The 26,612-nt window shown below is 42.0% G+C and overlaps 1 protein-coding gene across 4 annotated transcripts in view; it reads right to left on the reverse strand.

The window, feature by feature from the left end:
* The window catches only part of LOC126184525 (uncharacterized), a 922,262-nt gene that overhangs the window by 489,360 nt on the left and 406,290 nt on the right, over nucleotides 1-26,612 (reverse strand). For all 4 annotated transcript variants that reach the window (XM_049926925.1, XM_049926927.1, XM_049926928.1 and 1 more), the window contains 3 exons: nucleotides 19,137-19,266; nucleotides 1,757-1,924; nucleotides 708-906 (listed from right to left, as the gene is read on the reverse strand). In XM_049926925.1, coding sequence (XP_049782882.1) covers nucleotides 708-906; nucleotides 1,757-1,924; nucleotides 19,137-19,266 — 497 coding nt within the window. The remainder of the gene's footprint in view (nucleotides 1-707; nucleotides 907-1,756; nucleotides 1,925-19,136; nucleotides 19,267-26,612) is intronic.

Below are 26,612 nucleotides of genomic sequence, written 5' to 3' on the forward strand. Positions count from 1 at the left end.
TGACTAAAGGGACTCTCTCTGACTGTATTCAAAACAAACACGAAATCTATGGAACACTATTACTAGCACTCGAAAATTAAAGCATTATACAATTATACAATCTGGAAGTTCATTTGACTGTTAGCAGAGGATTCTGAAAAGCAGTTCGGAGACCATACAAATATACTCCATCAGTACAAATTGCTAAATTAAAGGCTCCCATCGCATTTTTTCTGTCTGCATGTGAAGACTAATATCAGGAACTACTGTAGCGATTTTGACACGGCTTTCACCAATAGGCAGATTCATGAGGAAGGCTTACGTAAATAATTTATTCCCACTACATCAGACAAGCAGCCCAGCTGTAGATTCTTAGTGCTACCCGCAAGAAGCTGGCACAGATCGCTAGTTCATATTAAAATGTGCTATCAGTATTATACAGAATGTAATTGTGCATTGTCTGTACAATGAAACATTATAAAGTCATGTAAAATAAAACATTAATGTTGGCAAAAATTTGTAGTCATTTGCTTTGAACGAGTTGCAATAAGCCTTAGCATCACTAAATCAGAGATAAATATTAATTTCAGTTAATAACAGGGCATGATCATCAGATAAATCCATCTGTAGCACCAATGTGAAACACAAACAGCCAATACAGTATGACAGAAAGTATCACCAGAATGTTATGAATTATTTTTCAGAATGGTACTAGAGATTTGACTTACTTGCATACTGATCCATTTTATCAGATTTGTTTTTGCATGGAGAAATAGCCTGTTCCAACATGTCCCATTTAGTATTCAAATGAGCAACTCTCCACGATACTTCATCTCTCACATCAGGATACCTTGAAAGTAGTTTCCGTGCTTGGTCATTGAACACTTTACGGCGGTAACAATTGCGTCGCATCTCTTCCAAATGACTCTGTGAATGACGTTCCACAGATAATCTCAAATTATATTGTATAATGTTGATGATGGCAGAACTGTTATTTACAATCAAAATGACTATCATTCAAAATGGATAATAACAGAACAAGATGCTTACTAATAAAATATTTATGATGTACAACTGTGAAAAAAAATTTACACAGTGGGTTGGCTGTGCACCGACATATTTTGGTATGAAGTTTCAAATTTCAATCTCTCTTTCTAATGAAAATACCGATATCGTAATGTACAAGAGTGTGAATATTATGGAAAATTATGTTAACTTGATGAACTTTGCTATTCTCCTACACTAATTTGTAAGTAACTGCACTGTAACTCAGCCAGACAACAAATCAAAAACTTTACTCCATAGGCCCCCCAGACACAATGTTCCAGATTAATTTTTTCACTTTTATTTATTTATTTTATTTTTATCATCATCGACATTTATCAATGGTATATGAGAAGAAATATTGTCCATCACTGACTCCTGTGTAAGCCTAAACATTTTTTTTACTGTCATGGTCATTGGGAAGTCTTCTACTGAAGAAGAGTAGTTGTGAAGTAGGTATGATTTCACCTTGTGTTTGAAGTTAAATTTCTCGTACAATAAATTATTTACACCTCTGCATAGACAATCAAAATTTATGCTTTTGAGAGCATATACTAAATTATCATTTTCTTTGGTTAAGTATGAAGTAACTGATCTGTCTGTCTACAGGTGGCACTGTTTTGTGCATGTATTCTATAGCTTTATCTCTTGAACTGTCCCTGTCAATCTTCTGAGCTACTTCAAGAAAGTGACTCTACATTATGAAAATTAACAAATTTCAGCGGACACTCACAGTTCTGAGATTCTGATCCATAACACTGTCTTCCTTGCCATAAACAGCCTCTTGAATACTATTAAGCCAAGAATAGATTTCAGAGAACTGATTTATAAACTCATTGAAACTCCATGTCAAAGCAGGTGCCACATCCTGGTCGTCCCATGAAAGCTCTCCACTTGCCTCCTAAAACAACGAATTAGCAGATTAAGTAGCAAAATAGAGTTATTATGTACCATAATAAATCACATTATGTTTGAGTAAAATTAGAGCTTTGGATAAATCAATAATGAAGGAAAAAATGTATGTCCAGCACACACTGTCTTACTTTTTTCATGGCATAGATTCAAAACAAATAAACACATGAACATGCAATTAACACATGTAACTCATTAGCATCTCAAGTTTGTTTTACACTTGCCTTACTTTGCGTCTACTTAGATGTGTAAGGCATAATACTTAAGTTACTAACAGTCAGACTTTTAATTTTTTTTTATGGCTGCTCGAATGTGCAGAGATAACTTTCGCTATCATATTCTGATTCACTATCACACAGCAACAAAGGAACTCAAGGGTAGAGTACTGCGAACATTACGCTATAATGTGATGTTCCAGCTTTTCTGTACATGTTTGATGTTGGTAACAAAGGAAAGTCCTATTTACATGCTGCCTCACACACAATTGTATGTGCTGCATTGTACCTGAAGTAAAGTGATAATCCATTTACATTAACAAAGCACTCAATAGTTTACTTTTCTGTTGGTTTGTATGTGATATCTTAATGAAGATACTTCCCTTATCAGGAAAAGTAACTTACTTCCTTCCTGACTTTCCAACAGTTCATGACTCAGTAAAACAGAACGTTGTGCTCCACATGTACATTTTCAGTAATTTCTTCTTCAACTTGAGGCCTGCATTTGACAGTAGGTTTCTTTTAGTAAAAAGTGCCGGCCTCTTCACCATTGTTGATCTGCTTCTTATATCCTCCTTGCTTTGTCCATCATGTATTATTTTGCTACCAAGGTAGCAGAATTCCTCCCCTTTATCTATTACAAAGTCTCCAACCTCAATGTTAAGTTTATCGCTTACCTCCTTCCTGCTGTTTCTTATTACATTTCATCTTTCTCTCATTTATTCTCAGTCCATATTCTGTGCTCATTGGTTTGTTCATTCCATTCAACATGTCCTGTAGTTAACACTCACATTAATTGGGGATGAAATGCCATCAGAATATCTGCATCTGCATCTACACTGCATGAGCCATCTTATGGAGTGTGGCTGAGGGTACATCTAACACAATTATCATTTACCTGCTTCCCTGTTCCATTTGCGAAAGATGCATGGGAAGAAGAAGAAGAAGAAGAAGAAGAAGAAGAAGAAGAAGAAGAAGAAACACAAAAAACCTATATATGAGCTCTAATTTCAATGACTTTCTCACCATGGTCATTTTACAAGACATACTTGGGAGTAAGTAATATATCATCTGACCATTCACTGAGCGAGGTGGTGCAGTGGTTAGCACACCGGGCTCATATTCAGGAGGATAACAGTTCAATCCCGTGTCTGGCCATCCTGATTTAGGTTTTCCATGATTTCCCTAAATAACTTCAGGCAAATGCTGGCATGGTTCCTTTCATAGGGCACAGCCGACTTCTTTCCCCATCCTTCCCTAATCCAACAACACCGATGACCTCACTGTTTGGTCTCTTCCACCAAAGCAATCAATCAATCAATCAATCAATCAATCAATCAAGACTATCCTCCAAATATACACTCTTGGAATATCAGCAGTAAATCTCCCCATAATACACAGCTTCTCTCTTGTAGCCTCTAGCAGCCGAGTCTGTTTATTATCTCCATAGTACTCTTGCACGTGTTAAATGATCCCATGACATAATGTGCCACTTTTCATTTGATCTTCACTATCTCTTTCATTAATCCAATCTAGTAAGGGTTCCAGAATGATGAACAGTACTACAGAACCAGTCTAACCAATGTTTACTAAGGCTCTTCCTTAAATTTCCTTCAGATTCTTCCAATCCATGTCAGTCGGACATCTAATTCTTGTGCAGTTAGTTTTCTGTGGTCATTCCACTTTAGACCACTCCAGGAAATTACTGCTAGGTACTCTAGCTTCCAGAGTTTTTTGCCAACAGTGCAAATTAACAGTAATAGATCTCTTACACAATGAAAACTCCAGGTAGGAATAACAACACTGTACGAAAATATACATTGCTACTTACCATAATGATAACATGCTAAGTTGCAGACAGGTACAATTAAAATACACTTATATGCAAGCTTTTGGTCACAGCCTTCATCAGAAAAAGAGAAACACCACCATTCATTCACAAGCAAGCACAACTCATGCACACATGACCGCCAACTCCAGCAGCTCAGGCCACACGGCATTCAGCCCAAACCTGTGATGGAGGTGTACACTGTCCCATGGTAGTAAAATACGATTCCCAGCATTCTCGTTTCTTGCCTTGTATTAGGTGTTGGATCCAGGAATGGCGCCACTTTAATGCAATGAGGTGTTCCATCGATGGACATCACTTATGGTGTTGGAGAGCCTGTCTGCAATCTATATTTGCCAGGGCAATTTCTGAAAACCACCATGGTACTGTCTGCCGATTGGGGGATCCCAAGGAATAGGCAATCACTAAATCTGCTGCCAATAGAATGGCTATAGTTGTGCTCTTGACGACTGCATCAATGCCTCCATGTGGTGGGGTGCTAAGGGTGACAGTAGAGGCGACAGCATCCCAGATAGCACTGCTGAGAGTGCATATGGGTGTATGTCCAGAGGAGTGATGCTTAGGGACAGAATGATTGGAAAATGATCACTGTCACACAGATTAGCATGAACTCTCAAATGATGGAGGGGAGGACTGCAAATGAAATCAATGAACGAATAAGACCCATTTGCAACACTGTAATTTGTTGGGACATCAACACTGAAGAGACAAAGATTGAGCTCTATGAAAAAAGTTTCAATAGCTTTACTATGGCCAATGGTCGCAGTTCTACCCCACAAAGGGTTGTGGGCACTGAAATAACTAAGAAGAGGAAGAATGGAGGGATTTGAGAGATCAGTGCAGACAATAAATTCTCACACTCCTCACCATCAGGAGGGAGATGCACATTACATCTACATCTACATTTATACTCCGCAAGCCACCCAACGGTGTGTGGTGGAAGGTGAAATCCAGAAAGATCCTCACATGAACTGCCTCAGCCTCAAATTCATATTGAGTGGATTGTGTTAACTACAGAGCGAGTTCAGAGCAGTGCAAGCAGCAATAATGTGATCCCTGCAGGGTCATGGGGCTACCACCATGCAGGTACCTGATGACCCTCCCACAATGGGATGGCCAAAAAGGAAGGGTGCAAATATAGAAAGGCCCAAAAGATGAAATGTACACCACATTGGAGACCTTCCCTGCATGATCCATACTTCCGTAAAATTTGGAAGAGGAATGGTATGTCAAACCTAATGATGTGGACTATGTAGTGAAGGACAAAAGTTGTATAAACTGCCATAAGAGAGAGGAAAAAAGTAAGTATTTTTTTAACTAGTGTCCGAAATCAAACCAAATTCTAGCATGGTTGACTATCCAGTGGAAAGGCAGAGGGGAGAGAAAAGAATGGTAGAAGGACGGACTTGCAACGTGGAAAGGAAGTAGTGCTGCACGGGCCATGGGCTCTATGTTATCCGCGTGCATACTCATACTCACAAGAGAGATGTGAGCCCTCCCTGGGGGAAATTTGTGTTGTGTCACTTTTCATAACCAAGAATATTTCCCTGCCATAACCTATTCCAAACGTTCAGGTCTGTCAGTTACAGAGGTTGCCCTCATGTGTCAGTTCTCTATCTATCTGCTTGAAGTACTTTTCAGACAAGATGGACAGAACAATCTCAAACAAATCCCTGTCCTTGGCACCAGTTTTAATTGCACGACTCTCCCATTCTACAGCTGGCAAACTGAAATCTCCTCTATTACAATGGTAAGATCAGAATACTTAGTTACAATGTCCTCCAAGTTTCCTCTAAAGTCGTATGTCCATGTGGCTGCTGAAGCATGTCGTCTATAAAAGCATGGAATTACTACATCTGACCCATCTTTGTAATGCTTACCTTCAAACAGATTATTTCAACTCACTAGATATTACCAAATTCTTTGTGGAAATAAACATGCCACACCACTGGCATCTGCCCTAACCCTCGCAATATGTATTTCAATATGAATTTAGTGTTTCATTAACATTAACTTCTGGTTTTTGTCAACTGTTCCTAATACTATGTGGCCATGAATAAGTATAATAAGTGAGACTAATTCTGGGTTCTTACAATGAATCTTCCTGCAGTTTACTTATACAACATTAATATTCTTTGCCTGGTGTGCAAAAGCATAAGTTCTCCTCTGAGAGTAACATGGATGACCTTTCTCTCTTACATAGGTAATCCAACACTGTTCTTACAGAAGGGTTAAAGAGAGAGAGGAAGAACGCTAAAACTACTCTGTTGGCAGAGTATCCACTTTCTTTCTGTAGAGCAGGCCTTCCTTACTGAGGGTGGTCCTACATTTCTCCACCCAATAGCAAATGTCACGAAATTCACATCTGGGATTAATGCAGAATCATATGAGCCTCTCGTTTAGACCCTCCACTTGGCTCCAAATTAAAGGACCATGATGGGCAATTGACTCTGGGTATAATGTTGCAAATAGCTAGCCATATTCCCATCTGACGTGCTAAGCTAACTGTCTTCACCAATTCAGACATCTGTTCAAGAGAAATGAGAATGTTGTCAGAAGCCAGTGCATTCAACAGCTGTATCTCTGACAAGACCTCCCATAGAGCAAACCAAGTGCAATCTGGCCTTCTTTCCCAGACTTTGTGATATTATCCTAAGTATCCTAATGTGCTCCATTACCCACCTAATTTCAGAGCTCCTACGACCAACACATCTATGCTCTGCACTTGTCTGGGTTTGATTGGAAAATTGGTCCTGTACTGGTTCAAATGTGTTATCAGCACTGGTCAGCACCTTGTAACTATTGCTCAGGCCGAAAGGGACAACTTGTGTGACCGGTTTCCACATCCATCTTGCACAAATCAGAGTTGTATGAATCTATCACTGCCTGGAACTCAACCTTAAGAGATGAAAAATCCATAAGCTGTTCCACAATTGAAGAAACAATGACATCAACATTTTGAGGGGACTATAATGGTACCAAAGGTGTCACGGCTTTTACCATTGATGCCCACACACGGCTGCAGTTTAGAGCAGCAGCCAGAAGACCGCCAACCACATCCAACACAGCTTTCAGCTTCCACTGTAATGTGGATGACATTTCTCTCTTACATCGGTAATTCAACACTGTCTTTACAGAAAGGTTCAAGAGGGAGGGGAAGAACACTAAACATACTCTGTTGCCAGACAGTGGCCAACTCACATCGCATCCACATACAACAAGCACAATCGCTACCAATTTCCAATTGCTAAACAAGGAAAATACAAAATATATGTGATGTCTTTCAGATGGCACTGAAGGTGATACTATTATAAAATGTCACAAAAATGGGAGGTGCAAGATGCTATATCAACACGAACTCTGTGAGCATGGATGCACATACCAAAGGCAGACAACAGAATCATCTATGTTCTTTCACCCAGAATTTTAATCCCACTCCTGAATCAGTCTCATATTTCCATTGTTGCTTCTTTGATGTACAGGTTGATCAGTGGATGAGAAAGGACGCATCCTTGATCTATGCCCTTCTCAAATCAGGTGTATCTTTCTTTGTCTCCCATTCTTTCTAACCTGTCTTGTATCTGTAAGTACTTCGTAATAACCTTCTTTCTCTATGGCTAATACGTATTTCCTGAGAATCTCAAACGTCTTGCACTATTTCACACTGTCAAATACTTTCTCTAGGTTGACAAATCCTATGAATGTGTCTTAATTTTTCTTGACTCTTGCTTCCATTATGACATACAAAATCAGAATTGCCTCTGTCATGCCTTCATCTTTCCTAAAGTGCAACTGACAATTATCTACGAGATCCTCAGTTTTCTTTCCCTTTCCTATGTATATTATTATTATCAATAACTTGGATGCATGAACTGTCATACAAATTGTTCAGCAGTTTTCACATTTTTCTGCTTTTCAGATCTTCAGGATTGTGTAGTTGATGGACTATATTCTTCCGAAAGTCTAATGGTAAATCTCCTTTCTCATAGAATCTACATACCAACATGATGATTTGTTTGCCTCTGCCCCAACAACTTTAGAAATTTCACAAGAGTGTTATCTATACTTTCTACCTTATTTGCTTGCAAATCAACGAAAGCTCTTTCAAACTTAACAATGGTTTCCCCTCATTTCTTCTTCCACCATGTCAGTAAACAGCTCCATCCTCTCATAGATGACCTCAGTTTACTCTTGCCACATATCAGCAATATCCTCTACCGTTAACAGTAGAACTGTTTCTGCACTCACAAAGTTGGCATCCTTTCTTTTGATTTCATCAAAAGTTGTTTTGACTTTTCTATATGCTGTGTCTGTTCTTCCAGCGACAGTTCCTTTTTGATTTCTTGACTTTTTTCCAGAAGTCATGCCACTTTAGCCTCCCTGCACTTCCTGTTTATTTCATTTTTCAGTAACCCAAATTTGTGTGTACCTCTCTCCTACTTAAGAGTCTAGCATTTTCTTCTTTCATTGATTAACTGAATTATTTATTCTGTTACCCAATTGTTCTTTGCAATCATCTTCCTTGTACCTACAATGAGGAGCCAAAACATTGTAACCACCTTCTCAATAGCTTGTTTGTCCATATTTGGAATGAAATACATCACTGACTCTTTGTATCAGGGATCCGACAGTTTGTTGGTAGGTTTGTGGCACTAGATGTCTACACACAGGTCACATAATTCATGTAAGTAATGAACTGCTGATCTGCATACACAGTGATGGCACCCAATAGTGGCCCAAGTGGGTTTCAGATTATTTACATCAGGTGAATTTGGTCTCTGAGACATCAACCTGAGTTTACTATAATGTTCCTTAAGTCACTGTAGCATGGTTCAGGCTCCAAGATAAGGACAGTTATACTACTCAAAGATGACAGCACCATCGGGAACATCAAGCATGAAGGGACGCAGGTGGTTTGCAGCTGTCAGGCTATCTTAGATTACTACCACCGGTTATGGAAACGACCATCGACATAGTGTGGCAAAAAATGTGATTCATCCAAAGAACCAACACGTTTCCATTGATCAACGGTCGAATTCTGATGGCCCCATGCCCACTGCTATTGTAATTGACAATGTAGTTGTGTCAACACTTGAACATGTAAGAGTGGTCTGCAGCAGAGCTCCAAGTTCAACAATTTATGACGAATAGTGTGCGTGCACCCAGCACTGTGCTCTCTCAGCAGAGGTACCATGGATCACCTTCTCTCCTACTTTACAGAACAGAACAAGCCTCCAAACCCTATGTTCTGTGGAGAGTTGTGGACATCCAGCCATTTGGCACTTGGTGGTAGTTTCACTGTCCTCCTGCCTTTTTCTGTAGATACTCATGACAGTAGCACATGAACATTAGATCAGCTTTGCCATTTTTGAGTTACTTTTTCAGATGCTCTGTGTAATAATAATCTGCCCTTTGTCGAAGTCATTTATCCCAATGAATTTCCTCATTTACAACCCATATCTTCACTAGGATGATCCCTTGTCCTTGTCTGATTACCTTACATACTTTTGTTACCATGTCACGTTGTCACAAGGCCACCTGGTGGCATCCAATGTCATGGTGGACAGTGGTCAAAATGTTCTGACTCATCAGTTTATGTTTTTCCAGCCTCTTTGATTGCCTTTATTGATGAATGGCCATTCCTTTTCAACTGAGCTGCCCAACAGCCCTGTAAAATCTGAATGTAAACAAACTGCAACTGAAGACAAAGCTAATGTGGGGGTACGCCTACGTGAAATGGATCCAGAATGTGATTTTAAAAGTGTAACTACTGATAACCGCCGGGTGCAATTTGCAGTCTAACTTTGCTCAATATCTTACACAAAAATTAACCCAAAGTGAACAATCCGCCACAAAGTGTATGAATAATCCGCCGACGAACATAATCTCTCAAGCACCAATATACGTGCAGGACAAAAACGAAAGAAATTCCAGAACGTTACATAGCAAGAAAATCTCAGAAAAAATGAAAGTACTAATATTAAGTGACAGTCATGGAAGAGACTGTGCTCAAATACTGCAAGACAAACTAGGGCCCTCATACCAGGTAAAAAGCATAGTAAAACCTGGCACCCCACTAAAAGAAGTGATAAAAAACGCAGAATATCTGACAAGAAGCTTCGGTACACGTGATACTTTGATTGTAATAGGGGGTTCTAACGACATAGACAAACCTCTCGATCTAATGTTGAAGCATGTGGTAGAACCATTGGAACCAATAGTCGCTCTAAGTCACAAAATGAATATCATTATCCATCCTATACCCAGGAGATATGATGTTCAAAATTTAAATAGTAAAATTAATACTGCAAACCTCCACCTGATTCAGGCTCTGAATCTAGCTAAACACGCGTACAAAAAAAAGAATTGCTGTGAACTTTGAAATACAGAGACTAGCCAGAAACCACTTCACAACACATGGCTTACACCTAAACAAATGTGGCAAGGAGATTATCTGCAATAGACTGGCCTTCCTGACAACTATGGGTGACAATAAGAAACCAAAAGTGTGAAACCATAAACAGACACTAATAAGCAATTGGATAAAGATAAACAAGATGGGAAATAAAAAGAGTAATAGTGGCCATACTGTGCAAACTACACTAGACAAATGGGTCACGAAGTCACAGAGACGAAACACAAACCCCCTGACCCCTCAAAGAGGTCAGGAACCTGAAAGGATCAATATTGTGATGGTGAACATTGAGACATCCCTCCAAAACGTCAATGTGATGCCTCAACAGTGTGAAGTGCATGTGGATACTTTTCAGGCCCACCTGGAAGATGAGATGGCTACCAAGGACGACCAATAGAACCAGCACAACTGCTCAGAAGTCAACATACCTGGAATACAGCACAATTTAAACTAAAGGTCAGTGACACAGTAAATATGACTTCGAGCCCCCTGAGTAAACCCCACTCAGACCTGAAATTCTATTATCACAATGTCCAATCCTTGAGCAACAAAACTGATGACTTAAGCATTTTGCTGGCCAGTGAACTCAGTGATATCTCAGTAGCATGCCTAGCAGAGCACTGGCTCTGCACTGATGTGGTTAAGCTAATCTCATTACCCAACTTCAAATTGTGTGAACACTACTCCAGATCAAATGATGGACATGGTGGGGTTGCCATCTTCATCAAACAACACATTGAATATAGCCCACTTCCTACCCTAAAGGAAATAGGAACAGATAAGATCTTTGAATGTGCAGCCATAAAGCTTACAGATCTAAATCTAATTGTAGCTACAATCTACCGTCCCCCCTCCAGTAGTATTAATCATTTTCTGTTACAAATGGACTTGTTTCTATCCAAAATAAGTCAGTGGAAACAGGAGGTGATTATATGTTGTGACTTTAATATAGACTTTCTCACCCACAACAGAAACAGGGAAACATTGATTAACATTGCAAAAACTTATAATCTGTATGGCCTTGTAAACGAGCCCACTAGAATAACACCCACATCCAAGACAGCTCTAGATCAAATTTTTGCAAATAGAAATAAACTTAACCCAACTCTAGAAGTATACAATGCAGGATTCAGTGACCACCAAGCTGTCATTCTAAAGGTCGATGTTAGCAAAGATACCTCAAACCCAGTTCCACCTAAAACTTTATGAAGGTTTTTCACCCAAGAGAACTTGAACAAGCTAAATGCCCTCCTTAGTAAAGAAAAGTGGACAGAGATGTACACAGTCAATGATGTCAACACGAAATTCAACATATTTCTTGACAAAATGATCCACCACTTTGAAGAGGCCTTTCCGCAAAAACCAGTAAGAATAAATAATAATAGAAACAAGAGTTGGATTACACAAGCTATAAAAATCTCTTGCCAACGTAAAAGAATACTCCACATGTTATGTAAACAAAGTAGTGACTCCCCCCCCAACTAACACAATACTATAAAAGCTACACATGTATCCTAAGAAGAGTGATAAGACAAGCAAAAAGGATGCAGAATGATGAGTACATTGACAAATCCAGAAATACATGAACACAACACCAGGAAAAACGCAAACCTGCATGTTATACGTACAAACACTCAACTGTGTAAAAAGGGAGTTTCCCACATGGGCCTCCAACTGTTCAACAATCTTCCCACTATTATTAAGTCCATCGAAGACAACATAAAATTTAGCAAAGCCGTGAAGTCATATTTGTTGTGTCACTGTTTTTACTCTGTAAATGAATACTTAGAACAGTAATCTTGCTGTTTGTGCTAAATTGAAAACATTGAGCAATATAATACATTAGAATACTATAAGCTTACATAAATACATGTTAACAATGTTAAATGACATTTTCCGACATCTGAAACACACTGTGTACCATCAGATCACATGGAAATAAATAAATAAATAAATAAATATAAAGGGTCACTGTTAACTGATCTCTTAGGATTGAAAAAAAATGTGGTGTACAACATCACAATACCTACAGCCTCAAGAGAACTTCAAACACACATCATCATTCCTCAAAACTCCAGTATAAGACTCATTTACACATCAATTCTTCTTGATGATTCTCTTATAAGTCAGCCTACTATTCATCACCATTAACTTGGGATCTGAGTCTATATCTGTTCCAGGGTATGCCTTAGAATCCAACATCAGATTTCAGAATCTTTCTCGCGACAGTGTATCCAAGCAGTACCTTCCCACATTTCCAGGTGTTTTCATGTATACCCCCTTCCATTGATATCGAACAGCATATCTGTTATGTACTAGCAGAATTTAACTGAAGATCTCAAAGTGTCCTCCACCTTCCTCACGCCTACTTCTGAATCCATATCCTCCCATAATTCTGTCTTCTATTCTTTCTTTTATTAAAGTGTTCCAGTCTCCATGAATATTAGATTTTTATCTCAGTTTCCACACTGATGAGGAAACCACCAACTTGACCTCATATTCTAAGGAGCAAAAAGTACTCTAGCAGGATATTAGCCCCAGAAATCAATCTCGCACAAAAATTTTGGCCATAATTCTGATAGTATGTGGTTATGACCTTCTGAATAAGCAGCATTCAACAGTTCGTGCACACTGGTTAACTCTCACTACTCCACCTCACTACAGCCCGAGCACAAAATACTGTGTATCAGAGCGACAACCAGCACCCTCCTATACACGGGATGATGAAGGCGAAGGAAGAGTAGAAGAAAGAGGGTCATGTCTGCCAAACATGTTTTGGAATCTTGTTCTAGAGCACATGGAAAGAGTACATATTATGTCAACCTCGTGTAAATTCATTGTCATTTTAACAGTACATGCCTCAAAATCAAAATGAAGAAACTTAAGCAACTGAAGAATTGTTATGAATTGGATTTAATGATTTTTTATTTACAATTTAAATGTGTGGTTCATGGTGTGGGTCCCTGTAGTCATGTCCTAGTTCATGAACCATGGGCAACGTATGAGTGGCCAAGTAAGTGGTCCCGACAGTCAGGATACCAGTTACTTTGGAATAAGGCTAGGCATCTCGGACATATTCTGAGTTGTGGTCACCTTTGTGCTCATAAGGCAAAGACTACCAAATCCACCGGTTAGTCCCTCAACCGTTAGGGGTAAAACTCAATGGGACTTGGGGCAAGTAAGGCTAGCAACCTGCTTCCCTGGTACTTTAAATATGATGCTGGCAACAATCAGAGCAAAATGCCTCGGACCTTTGGAGGTGACGGAGTAAGGAAATCAGGCAGAAGTACATAACAATGACCTCAGAAAGGTACCAGTTAGTTGAATGTAGTCAATTACAGTCATTGGAAAAGGAATGGACAAGGTACAGGGACACAGTACTAGAAGTGGCTAAAGAATGTCTTGGAACAGTAGTGTGTAAAGGTAGGATGAAGCAAACAGCTTGGTGGAATGACACAGTCAAGGCAGCCTGTAAAAGGAAAAAGAAGGCGTATCAAAAATGGCTAAATACTAGAACTCAGGTAGACAGAGAAAGTTATGTTGAAGAAAGAAACAAAGCCAAACAGATAATTGCAGCATCCAAGAAGAAATCTTGGGAAGACTTTGGAAACAGGTTGGAGACTTTGGGTCAAGCTGCTGGAAAACCATTCTGGAGTGTAATTAGCAGTCTTCGAAAGGGAGGTAAGAAGGAAATGACAAGTATTTTGGACAGGTCAGGAAAACTGCTCGTGAATCCTGTTGATGCCTTGGGCAGATGGAGGGAATATTTTGGAGAGTTGCTCAATGTAGGTGAAAATACGATCAGTAATGTTTCAGATTTTGATGTACAATGGGATAGGAATGAGGATGGAAATAGGATCACATTTGAGGAAGTGGTGAAAATGGTCAATAGATTGCAGTGCAATAAAGCAGCTGGGGTGGATGAAATTAAGTCGGAACTCTGGCGTGCCACAGGGGAGTGTTATGGGACCATTGCTTTTCACAATATATATAAATGACCTAGTAGATTGTGTCGGAAGTTCCATGCGGCTTTTCGCGGATGATGCTGTAGTATACAGAGAAGTTGCAGCATTAGAAAATTGTAGTGAAATGCAGGAAGATCTGCAGCGGATAGGCACTTGGTGCAGGGAGTGGCAACTGACCCTTAACATAGACAAATGTAATGTATTGCGAATACATAGAAAGAAGAATCCTTTATTGTATGATTATATGATAGCGGAACAAACACTGGTAGCAGTTACTTCTGTAAAATATCTGGGAGTATGCGTGCGGAACGATTTGAAGTGGAATGATCATATAAAATTAATTGTTGGTAAGGCGGGTACCAGGTTGAGATTCATTGGGAGAGTTCTTAGAAAATGTAGTCCATCAACAAAGGAGGTGGCTTACAAAACACTCGTTCGACCTATACTTGAGTATTGCTCATCAGTGTGGGATCCGTACCAGATCGGGTTGACGGAGGAGATAGAGAAGATCCAAAGAAGAGCGGCGCGTTTCGTCACAGGGTTATTTGGTAACCGTGATAGCGTTACGGAGATGTTTAACAAACTCAAGTGGCAGACTCTGCAAGAGAGGCGCTCTGCATCGCGGTGTAGCTTGCTCGCCAGGTTTCGAGAGGGTGCGTTTCTGGATGAGGTATCGAATATATTGCTTCCCCCTACTTATACCTCCCGGGGAGATCACGAATGTAAAATTAGAGAGATTAGAGCGCGCACAAAGGCTTTCAGACAGTCGTTCTTCCCGCGAACCATACGCGACTGGAACAGGAAAGGGAGATAATGACAGTGGCACGTAAAGTGCCCTCCGCCACACACCGTTGGGTGGCTTGCGGAGTATAAATGTAGATGTAGATGTAGATGTAGAACTCATCAAATACAGTGGAATGTCAGGTCTTAAATGGCTACACAGGATAATTGAAATGGCCTGGGAGTCGGGACAGGTTCCATCAGATTGGACAAAAGCAGTAATCACATCAATCTTTAAACATGGAAACAGAAAAGATTGTAACAACTACAGAGGTATCTCTTTAATCAGCATTGTGGGTAAAATCTTCTCAGGTATTGTTGAAAGGAAAGCGCGAGTATTAGTTGAGGACCAATTGGATGAAAATCAGTGTGGGTTTAGGCCTCTTAGAGGTTGTCAGGACCAGATCTTTAGCTTACGGCAAATAATGGAGAAGTGTTACGAGTGGAACAGGGCATTGTATCTATGCTTTATAGATCTAGAAAAGGCATATGACCGGGTTCCTAGGAGGAGGTTGTTGTCTGTTCTACAAGATTATGGAATAGGAGGCAAAATTTTGCAAGCAATTAAAGGTCTTTACATGGATAGTCAGGCAGCAGTTAGAGTTGATGGTAAATTGAGTTCATGGTTCAGAGTAGTTTCAGGGGTAAAACAAGGCTGCAGCCTGTCTCCACTGTTGTTCATATTATACACTCCTGGAAATGGAAAAAAGAACACATTGACACCGGTGTGTCAGGCCCACCATACTTGCTCCGGACACTGCGAGAGGGCTGTACAAGCAATGATCACACGCACGGCACAGCGGACACACCAGAAACCGCGGTGTTGGCCGTCGAATGGCGCTAGCTGTGCAGCATTTGTGCACCGCCGCCGTCAGTGTCAGCCAGTTTGCCGTGGCATACGGAGCTCCATCGCAGTCTTTAACACTGGTAGCATGCCGCGACAGCGTGGACGTGAACCGTATGTGCAGTTAACGGACTTTGAGCGAGGGCGTATAGTGGGCATGCGGGAGGCCGGGTGGACGTACCGCCGAATTGCTCAACACGTGGGGCGTGAGGTCTCCACAGTACATCGATGTTGTCGCCAGTGGTCGGCGGAAGGTGCACGTGCCCGTCGACCTGGGACCGGACCGCAGCGACGCACGGATGCACGCCAAGACCGTAGGATCCTACGCAGTGCCGTAGGGGACCGCACCGCCACTTCCCAGCAAATTAGGGACACTGTTGCTCCTGGGGTATCGGCGAGGACCATTCGCAACCGTCTCCATGAAGCTGGGTTACGGTCCCGCACACCGTTAGGCCGTCTTCCGCTCACGCCCCAACATCGTGCAGCCCGCCTCCAGTGGTGTCGCGACAGGCGTGAATGGAGGGACGAATGGAGATGTGTCGTCTTCAGCGATGAGAGTCGCTTCTGCCTTGGTGCCAATGATGGTCGTATGCGTGTTTGGCGCCGTGCAGGTGAGCGCCACAATCAGGACTGCATACGACCGAGGCACACAGGGCCAACACCCGGCATCATGGTGTGGGGAGCGATCTCCTACACTGGCCGTACACCACTGGTGATCGTCAAGGGGACACTGAATAGTGCACGGTACATCCAAACCGTCATCGAACCCATCGTTCTACCATTCCTAGACCGGCAAGGGAACTTGCTGTTCCAACAGGACAATGCACGTCCGCATGTATCCCGTGCCACCCAACGTGCTCTAGAAGGTGTAAGTCAACTACCCTAGCCAGCAAGATCTTCTGATCTGTCCCCCATTGAGCATGTTTGGGACTGGATGAAGCGTCGTCTCACGCGGTCTGCACGTCCAGCACGAACGCTGGTCCAGCTGAGGCGCCAGGTGGAAATGGCATGGCAAGCCGTTCCACAGGACTACATCCAGCATCTCTACGATCGTCTCCATGGGAGAATAGCAGCCTGCATTGCTGCGAAAGGTGGATATACACGGTACTAGTGCCGACATTGTGCATGCTCTGTTGCCTGTGTCTATGTGCCTGTGGTTCTGTCAGTGTGATCATGTGATATATCTGACCCCAGGAATGTGTCAATAAAGTTTCCTCTTCCTGGGACAATGAATTCACGGTGTTCTTATTTCAATTTCCAGGAGTGTATATGGATCATATGTTGAAAACAATAGACTGGCTGGGTGAGATTAAGATGTGTGAACACAAAATAAGCAGTCTTTCATATGCGGATGACTTAGTTGTGATGGCAGATTCGATTGGAAGTTTGCAAAGTAATATTTCAGAGCTAGATCAGAAACGTAAGGACTATGGTATGAAGATTAGCATCTCCAAAACGAAAGTAATGTCAGTGGGAAAGAGAGATAAACGGATTGAGTGCCAAATAGGAGGAACAAAGTTAGAACAGGTGGATGGTTTCAAGTACTTAGGATGCGTATTCTCACAGGATGGCAACATAGTGAAAGAACTGGAAGCAAGGTATAGCAAAGTTAATGCAGTGAGCGCTGAGCTACGATCTACTCTCTTCTGCAAGAAGGAAATCAGTATCAAGACTAAGTTATCTGTGCACCGTTCAATCTTTCGACCAACTTTGTTGTATGGGAGCGAAAGCTGGGTGGATTCAGGTTATCTTATAAACAAGGTTGAGGTTACGGATATGAAAGTAGCTAGGATGATTGCAGGTACTAGTAGATGGGAACAATGGCAGGAAGGTGTCCACAATGAGGAAATCAAAGAAAAACTGGGAATGAACTCTATAGATGTAGCAGTCAGGGCAAACAGGCTTAGATGGTGGGGTCATGTTACATGCATGGGAGAAGCAAGGTTACCCAAGAGACTCATGGGTTCAGCAGTAGAGGGTAGGAGGAGTCGGGGCAGACCAAGGAGAAGGTACCTGGACTCGGTTAAGAATGATTTTGAAGTAATAGGCTTAACATCAGAAGAGGCACCAATGTTAGCACGGAATAGGGCATCATGGAGTAATTTTATAAAGGGGACTATGCTCCAGACTGAATGCTGAAAGGCATAATCAGTCTTAAATGATGATGATGATGATGATGATGATGATGAATTTAATTGTGCCATTCACATTGAAGAATAGCACAGCTCCTGCCAATTTACACCACTTCAGCAATGTCAACTTTCCAGTCCAAAGAAAATAATGCACAACAGCAAAGGTAATAATTAAACAGTGTTCTGCTACTTCTTTCATGACACACTCATTCATTTCATTAATTTACCTTGCATTTGTGTATCACAGCACAAAAGTCTTCGAAGTAGAGGTTAGAAAGCTGTGCAATTTGGCACAGTAAATGAAGCACTATTGGTAGCTGGTTGACCAACATTATGAAAATGGACCTCTTACTCCACTGTACAGTGCTTCACCCTTGGGTATTAGGTGGCTGCAATGGGACACAGCAACTGACAACCTATGTTTGCAAATGTTTAAAAGCTGTACATTCAGATGGACGTAAGGGCATATTATCAGAATTATGGCCCACTCACACAGAACTGAGTGCTAGGGCTGATGACTTGCAGTTGTTTGTGATGTTCTTTTGTCAGTTAAATGTTCAATACCTTCAATATACTATTTCTATCTTGTCATCTTGTGCTTGTGACTATACTGATCACAAGAAAATGACCTTGTTTCTTACTTATAAGAGATACCTTCAAGGTTTATTTAAATGCAAAACGCCTGCAGCAATGACATGTATATCAATTATAGATGCCAATATTTTGCTTCAAGAAGTACCCTGGGCTTCTACAACATATAACTTCAACCCACTTTAAATAAGTATTTCACACTAATGGAATATAGTATTTCCTCAATGCCAATTAATTATGTATACATTATTAAAAGTTTCTACAAACTCACTATGTATAAAATCTTTGAACTATCAAAGTTTTTATTTTTATAAATGAGACATATTTTCTTGAAGTTCAGTCATAATAAATGATAAAATATTTTATAGTCTCTATTTGCATAAGAGTTCCACATTATCACTCTTGCATACTTTACAACTGTCAATGAGGTTGTTGTCCATAATGTAGTCATAGTTGTGTTGTAAAGCTGCCCAGAATTCATCTTTGTTTACTTCACGACTTCCCCAGGAGTGCCTCCACGATTCTTGCTCAGGATCTCTTCTGAAATAAATTTTAAAAAATTAATAAATAAATGACACAAAGTTACATTTTATTTGCAGAAATTAGCAGTAGTTTCATAATGTATATTTATTGGCAAAGACAATCTCCTTGCATTGAACTGACAGCAGATATTTACTGCTATCACTAACATTAATTTTAAATATTATAAACATAATCACCACCTGTGCTTGTAACTACAATATTGAGCATAAAAGTTTAATGTTATTACACGAACCATGGACTTTGCCAAGGTGGGGTGCCTTGGTGCCTCATCAATACAGACAGGGATACTTAAGGTAAAAAAACAACAGTGGAGGGGTATCTATGGAGACACTTGACTAATCTATGGTTGCTGAAGAGGGAAGCACCCTTTTTCAATAGTTGCAGGGCAACAGCCCAGATGATTGACTGCCCTGGACTCGTAACATCAACTTCTTGTGCTGGTGCTGCAAATGGTTGAAAGCAAGGGGAAACTGCAGCTGTTATTTTTCCCAAGGATTTGCAGCTCTGCCATATGATTATACGATGATGATGGCATCCTGTTGAGTAAAATATTTTTGAGGTACGATAACCAGCCAGCCTCCCCCCCCCCCCCCCCCCCATTCACATCACCAGGCAAGGACTACTCAGTCTGATGTAAACAAAACTGGCATTCTATGGGTCAAAGCATGGAAGTCAGATCCCTTAATTGAGTATGTATGCTACGAAATTTAAAAAGGGAAATGAATACTTCGAAATTAAATATGGTGGGAACTGGCAAAACACTGTGGTAGGAGGGACAGGACACCTGGTCAGGCAAGTACAGAGTTACAAATACAAAATCAAGTAGGGATAAAGTAGGAGTAGGTCCAGTAATAAATAAGAAAATCTTAGTGTGTGAGGACTATTAAGAACAACACAGTGAATTATTTATTGTTTTCAAGATAGACATGAAGCCAACATCGATCACAGTTTTACAAGTTTATATGCCAAACAGTTCTACAAATTATAAGGAGATTGAAAGAGTGTATTATGACATAAAAGAAATTATTGAGGTAGTTACGGAAGGCAAAAATTTGTGTGGGATAGTGGAATTCTACAGCACAAAAATGAAGAGAAGGGAACCTAATAGGAGAATATGGTCAGGGGGAAACAAATTAAAGTGAAAGCCATCTGGTAGAAATTTGCACAGAGCATAATTTAATCATTGCTAATCTACATCCATACTCTGCAAGCCACCTGATGGTGTGTGGCGGAGGGTACTTTGAGTACCTCTATTGGTTCTCCCTTCTATTCCAGTCTCATATTGTTCGTGGAAAGAAAGACTGTCGGAATGCCTCTGTGTGGGCTCTAATCTCTCTGATTTTATCCTCATGGTCCCTTCGCGAGATATATGTAGGAGGGAGCAATATACTGCTTGACTCCTCGGTGAAGGTATGTTCTCGAAACTTCAACAAAAGCCCGTACCAAGCTTCTGACCGTCTCTCTTGCAGAGTCTTCCACTGGAGTCTATCTATCATATCCGCAACGCTTTCGCAATTACTAAACGATCCTGTAACGAAGCATGCTGCTCTCCGTTGGATCTTCTCTATCTCTTCTAACAACCCTATCTGGTACGGATCCCACACCAGTGAGCAGTATTCAAGCAGTGGGCAAACAAGTGTACTATAACCTACTTCCTTTGTTTTCAAACTGCATTTCTTTAGGATTCTTCCAATGAATCTCAGTCTGGCATCTGCTTTACCGACGATTAATTTTATATGGTCATTCCATTTTAGATCACTCCTAATGCCTACTCTCAGACAATTTATGGAATTAACTGCTTCCAGTTGCTGACCTGCTATATTGTAACTAAATGATAAAGGATCTTTCTTTCTACGTATTCACAGCACATTACACTTGTCTACATTGAGATTCATTACACTTGTCTACATTGAGATTCAATTGCCATTCCCTGCACCATTCATCAATTTGTTGCAGATCCTCCTGCATTTCAGTACAATTTTCCATTGTTACAATCTCTCGATACACTACAGCATCATCTGCAAGAAGCCTCAGTGAACTTCTGATGTTATCCACAAGGTCATTTATGTATATTGTGAATAGCAACGGTCCTACGACACTCCCCTGCTGCACACCTGAAATCACTCTTACTTTGGAAGACTTCTCTCCATTGAGAATGACACGCTGCATTCTGTTATCTAGGAACTCTTCAATCCAATCACACAATTGGTTTGATAGTCCATATGCTCTTACTTTGTTCATTAAACGACTGTGGGGAACTGTATCAAACATCTTGCGGAAGTCAAGAAACATGGCATCTACCTGGGAACCCGTGTCTATGGCCCTCTGAGCCTCGTGGACAAATAGCACGAGCTGGGTTTCACGCAATCGTCTTTTTCGAAACCCATGCTGATTCCTAGTCTCCAGAAGAGTCATTACACTCGAACATAATGTGTGTTCCAAAATTCTACAACTGATCGATGTTAGAGATACAGGTCTATAGTTCTGCACATCTGTTCGACGTCCCTTCTTGAAAACAGGGATGACCTGTGCCCTTTTCCAATATTTTGGCATGCTAAGCTCTTCTAGAGACCCACAGTACACCGCTGCAAGATGGGGGGCAAGTTCCCTCACGTACTCTGTGTAAAATCGAACTGGTATCCCATCAGGTCCAGTGGCCTTTCCTCTTTTGAGCAATTTTAATTGTTTTTCTATCCCTCTGTCATCTATTTTGATATCTACCATTTTGTCATCTATGCAACAATCTAGAGAAGGAACTACAGTGCAGTCTTCCCCTGTGAAACAGCTTTACAAATAGACATTTAGTATTTCGGCCTGTAGTCTGTCATCCTATGTTTCAGTACCATTTTGGTCACAGAGTGTCTGGACATTTTGTTTTGATCCACCTAAGGCTTTGACATAAGACCAAAATTTCTTAGGATTTTCTGCGAAGTCTGTACACAGAATTTTACTTTCGAATTCATTGAACGCCTCTCGCATAGCCCTCCTCACACTACATTTTGCTTCATGTAATTTTTGTTTATCTGCAAGGCTTTGGCTATGTTTTGTTTGCTGTGAAGTTCCCTTTGGTTCCATAGCAGTTTTCTAAATCTGTTGTTGTAACATGGTGGCTCTTTCCCATCTCTTACGATCTTGCTTGGCACATACTCATCTAATGCATATTGTGTGATGGTTTTGAACTTTGTCCACTGATCCTCAACACTATCTGTACTTGAGATAAAACTTTTGTGGTGAGCCATCAAGTACTCTGAAATCTGCTTTTTTGTCACTTTTGCTAAACAGAAAAATCTTCCTACCTTTTTTAATATTTCTATTTACAGCTGAAATCATCAATGCTGTAACCGCTCTATGATCGCTGATTCCCTGTTCTGCGTTAACTGTTTCAAATAGTTCGGGTCTGTTTGTCACCAGAAGGTCTAATACACTCCTGGAAATTGAAATAAGAACACCGTGAATTCATTGTCCCACGAAGGGGAAACTTTATTGACACATTCCTGGGGTCAGATACATCACATGATCACACTGACAGAACCACAGGCACATAGACACAGGCAACAGAGCATGCACAATGTCGGCACTAGTACAGTGTATATCCACCTTTCGCAGCAATGCAGGCTGCTATTCTCCCATGGAGACGATCGTAGAGATGCTGGATGTAGTCCTGTGGAACGGCTTGCCATGCCATTTCCACCTGGCGCCTCAGTTGGACCAGTGTTCGTGCTGGACGTGCAGACCGCGTGAGACGACGCTTCATCCAGTCCCAAACATGCTCAATGGGGGACAGATCCGGAGATCTTGCTGGCCAGGGTAGTTGACTTACACCTTCTAGAGCACATTGGGTGGCACGGGATACATGCGGACGTGCATTGTCCTGTTGGAACAGCAAGTTCCCTTGCCGGTCTAGGAATGGTAGAACGATGGGTTCGATGACGGTATGGATGTACCGTGCACTATTCAGTGTCCCCTCGACGATCACCAGTGGTGTACGGCCAGTGTAGGAGATCGCTCCCCACACCATGATGCCGGGTGTTGGCCCTGTGTGCCTCGGTCGTATGCAGTCCTGATTGTGGCGCTCACCTGCACGGCGCCAAACACACATACGACCATCATTGGCACCAAGGCAGAAGCGACTCTCATCGCTGAAGACGACACGTCTCCATTCGTCCCTCCATTCACGCCTGTCGCGACACCACTGGAGGCGGGCTGCATGATGTTGGGGCGTGAGCGGAAGACGGCCTAACGGTGTGCGGGACCGTAGCCCAGCTTCATGGAGATGGTTGCGAATGGTCCTCGCCGATACCCCAGGAGCAACAGTGTCCCTAATTTGCTGGGAAGTGGCGGTGCGGTCCCCTACGGCACTGCGTAGGATCCTACGGTCTTGGCGTGCATCCGTGCGTCGCTGCGGTCCGGTCCCAGGTCGACGGGCACGTGCACCTTCCGCCGACCACTGGCGACAACATCGATGTACTGTGGAGACCTCACGCCCCACGTGTTGAGCAATTCGGCGGTACGTCCACCCGGCCTCCCGCATGCCCACTATACGCCCTTGCTCAAAGTCCGTCAACTGCACATACGGTTCACGTCCGCGCTGTCGCGGCATGCTACCAGTGTTAAAGACTGCGACGGAGCTCCGTATGCCACGGCAAACTGGCTGACACTGACGGCAGCGGTGCACAAATGCTGCGCAGCTACCGCCATTCGACGGCCAACACCGCGGTTCCTGGTGTGTCCGCTGTGCCGTGCGTGTGATCATTGCTTGTACAGCCCTCTCGCAGTGTCCGGAGCAAGTATGGTGGGTCTGACACACCGGTGTCAATGTGTTCTTTTTTCCATTTCCAGGAGTGTATGTTATCGCCTCGAGTCAGTTCTCTGTTTAACTGCTCAAGGTAGTTTTCAGATAATGCACTTAAAAAAATTTCACTGGATTCTTTGTCCATGCCACCCGTTATAAACATTTGAGTCTCCCAGTCTATATCTGGTAAATTAATATCTCCACCCAAAACTAAAACATGGTTGGGAAATCTACTCAAAATATTTTCCAAATTTTCCTTCAGGCGTTCTGCCACAACAGCCCCTTAGCCAGGGGGCCTATAGAGACATCCAATTACCAAGTTTCAGTCTGCTTTAACCATGACCTTCACCCGAATTATTTCACATTTCGGATCTCTGTCAATTTCCTTCAATACTATTGCACTTTTTATCGCTATAAAACCGCCTCCCCCTGTCTCTCTCTATGGCATACATTGCAAGCTGAGTTTAGAATTTCATTACGGTTTACATCTGGTTTCAGCCAATTTCCCGTGCCTAGTACTATGTGGGCATTGTGAGCATTTATTAATGAGAGCAGTTTCTGGGACCTTTCTATAGATCCTCCTGCAGTTTACTATTACCACATTAATATTGTCATTCCCTGTTGCGTTTTGCCTACTGCTTACCTTGTCGCATCTCAGGAGGCGTCTTGTCGCACCTAGGGAGGGAATTCTCTAACCTAAAAAACCCACATGTGCACTCCACACGTACTACGCTACCCTTGTAGCCACTTCCTGCGTGTAGTTCATGCCTGACCTATACTGGGAGACCCTATATTTCTCCACCCGATAATGGAGGTCCAGAAATTTGCACCACAGACCACCGCAGAATCGTCTGAGCCTCTGGTTTAAGCCTTCCACTCGGCTCCAAACCAGAGGACCGCAATTGGTTCTGGGAATGACACTACAATTAGTTAGCTCAGATTCCACCCTGTGAGCAAGGCTTTCTGCCTTCACCAACTCCGCCAACCGCCTGTATGAACTGAGGATGACCTCTGAACCCAAACGGCAGGAGTCAATGGTGCCGACATGAGCAACAATTTGCAGTCAAGTGCACCCGGTGCTCTCTATTGCCGCCAGCAGGGCCTCCTCCAAATCTCGGATGAGACCCCTTGGCAAGCAGACAGAGTGAACACTGGCCTTCTTTCCCGACCTTTCCGCTACTTTCCCAAGGGGCTCCATCACCCGCCTAACATTGGAGCTCCCAATCACTAATAAACCCCTCCCCCTGTGTGCCTGTTCGGACCTTGCTGAAGGAGCAGCCACACGTCCACCCACAGGCAGAGCGGGCAATGCCAAACGACCAGCCTCCACATTGACCCTCCGCCTCATGAGGCGTGAACACCACTGAACCTGCCACTCTCCTTGGGAAGAGGGTGGCCCAACCACGCCCGGTACCCACGAAGATGTCTCGACAGCAGGGACCATCAGTGAAGCATGTAACACCTGGGGTGTACCATGCAACACACCAGACTCGCCACTGCCGCTACACTCCAAGGCAGCAGCCTAAAGATGGCTGACAGCGGCCATCAGCACGTTCAGCTGTTCGCGAACAGTGGCCAGCTCCTCCTGCGTCCATACACAGCAGTCGCACATCCTATCCATCCTAAGAAATCAACAATTTACTGTAGAGAATTAAGTAATCAACTTTTAACTAGATTGCTAATTAACTAAAGGTGACTGATAGCTGACTAAACTGTGGTTACTAGACAATTCTTGTTGGAAACAACGATAATAAGCACTAACTGTCTCTGGACTGTATTCAAAACAAACACGAAATCTATGGAACACTATTACTAGTACTCGAAAATTAAAGCTTCCTAAAAGCAACAACACACAGAAAAAGAAGTGACAAGTAAGAAAAACACAGTTAATACTTAAATTTACGTAGCTTGCTGCACAGCAGATGTGAAGCAGGCGGCAGTTACGACGACACTAGCACTACTAATGCTTGACTAAAGAATCATGTAAGATGGTTTTAAATCTAGAAGTGACCTGCAGACACTTTAAGGTTTCAGATAGATAATATCTTGGTAAGGCAGAGGTTTTGAAACCATTAGAAGCATTAGGCAACAATTGATTCAAATCTGGGAAAGGAATAGAATACATGATGACTCACTAGTTTTAAGGGATGAAAGTGAAAGCAGCAGAGCATCAAACAGGTAATAAGACAAGGCCTACCAGAAACCAATGGATAAACCCAGGACAGGACACCGATTTTGACTGCTGGGTGAAGAAAATATATATAAAAAAAAAAACATCAAATGAAGCTGGCATAGGGGAATCTAGGTATCTAAAAATGAAGCTGACAGCATACGCAAATTGACTACACAAGTATGTCTAAATGACAAATGTAAGGCCATAGAAGCATGCATAACGAAGAGGAAAGATAGATGTTACCCACAGGAAAATTAAAAATACCTTTTGAAAAAAAGAGAAGCACCAGGAAGACTCAAGAGCTCAATACGAGAAGCTGGGACTATGCAAAGAAGGAAAACCTGAAAGGTGGTAGGAATATATAGAAGGGCTAAAAAA

Source organism: Schistocerca cancellata, chromosome 4, assembly GCF_023864275.1.
Source record: "Schistocerca cancellata isolate TAMUIC-IGC-003103 chromosome 4, iqSchCanc2.1, whole genome shotgun sequence".
Taxonomy (NCBI): Eukaryota; Metazoa; Arthropoda; class Insecta; order Orthoptera; family Acrididae; genus Schistocerca; species Schistocerca cancellata.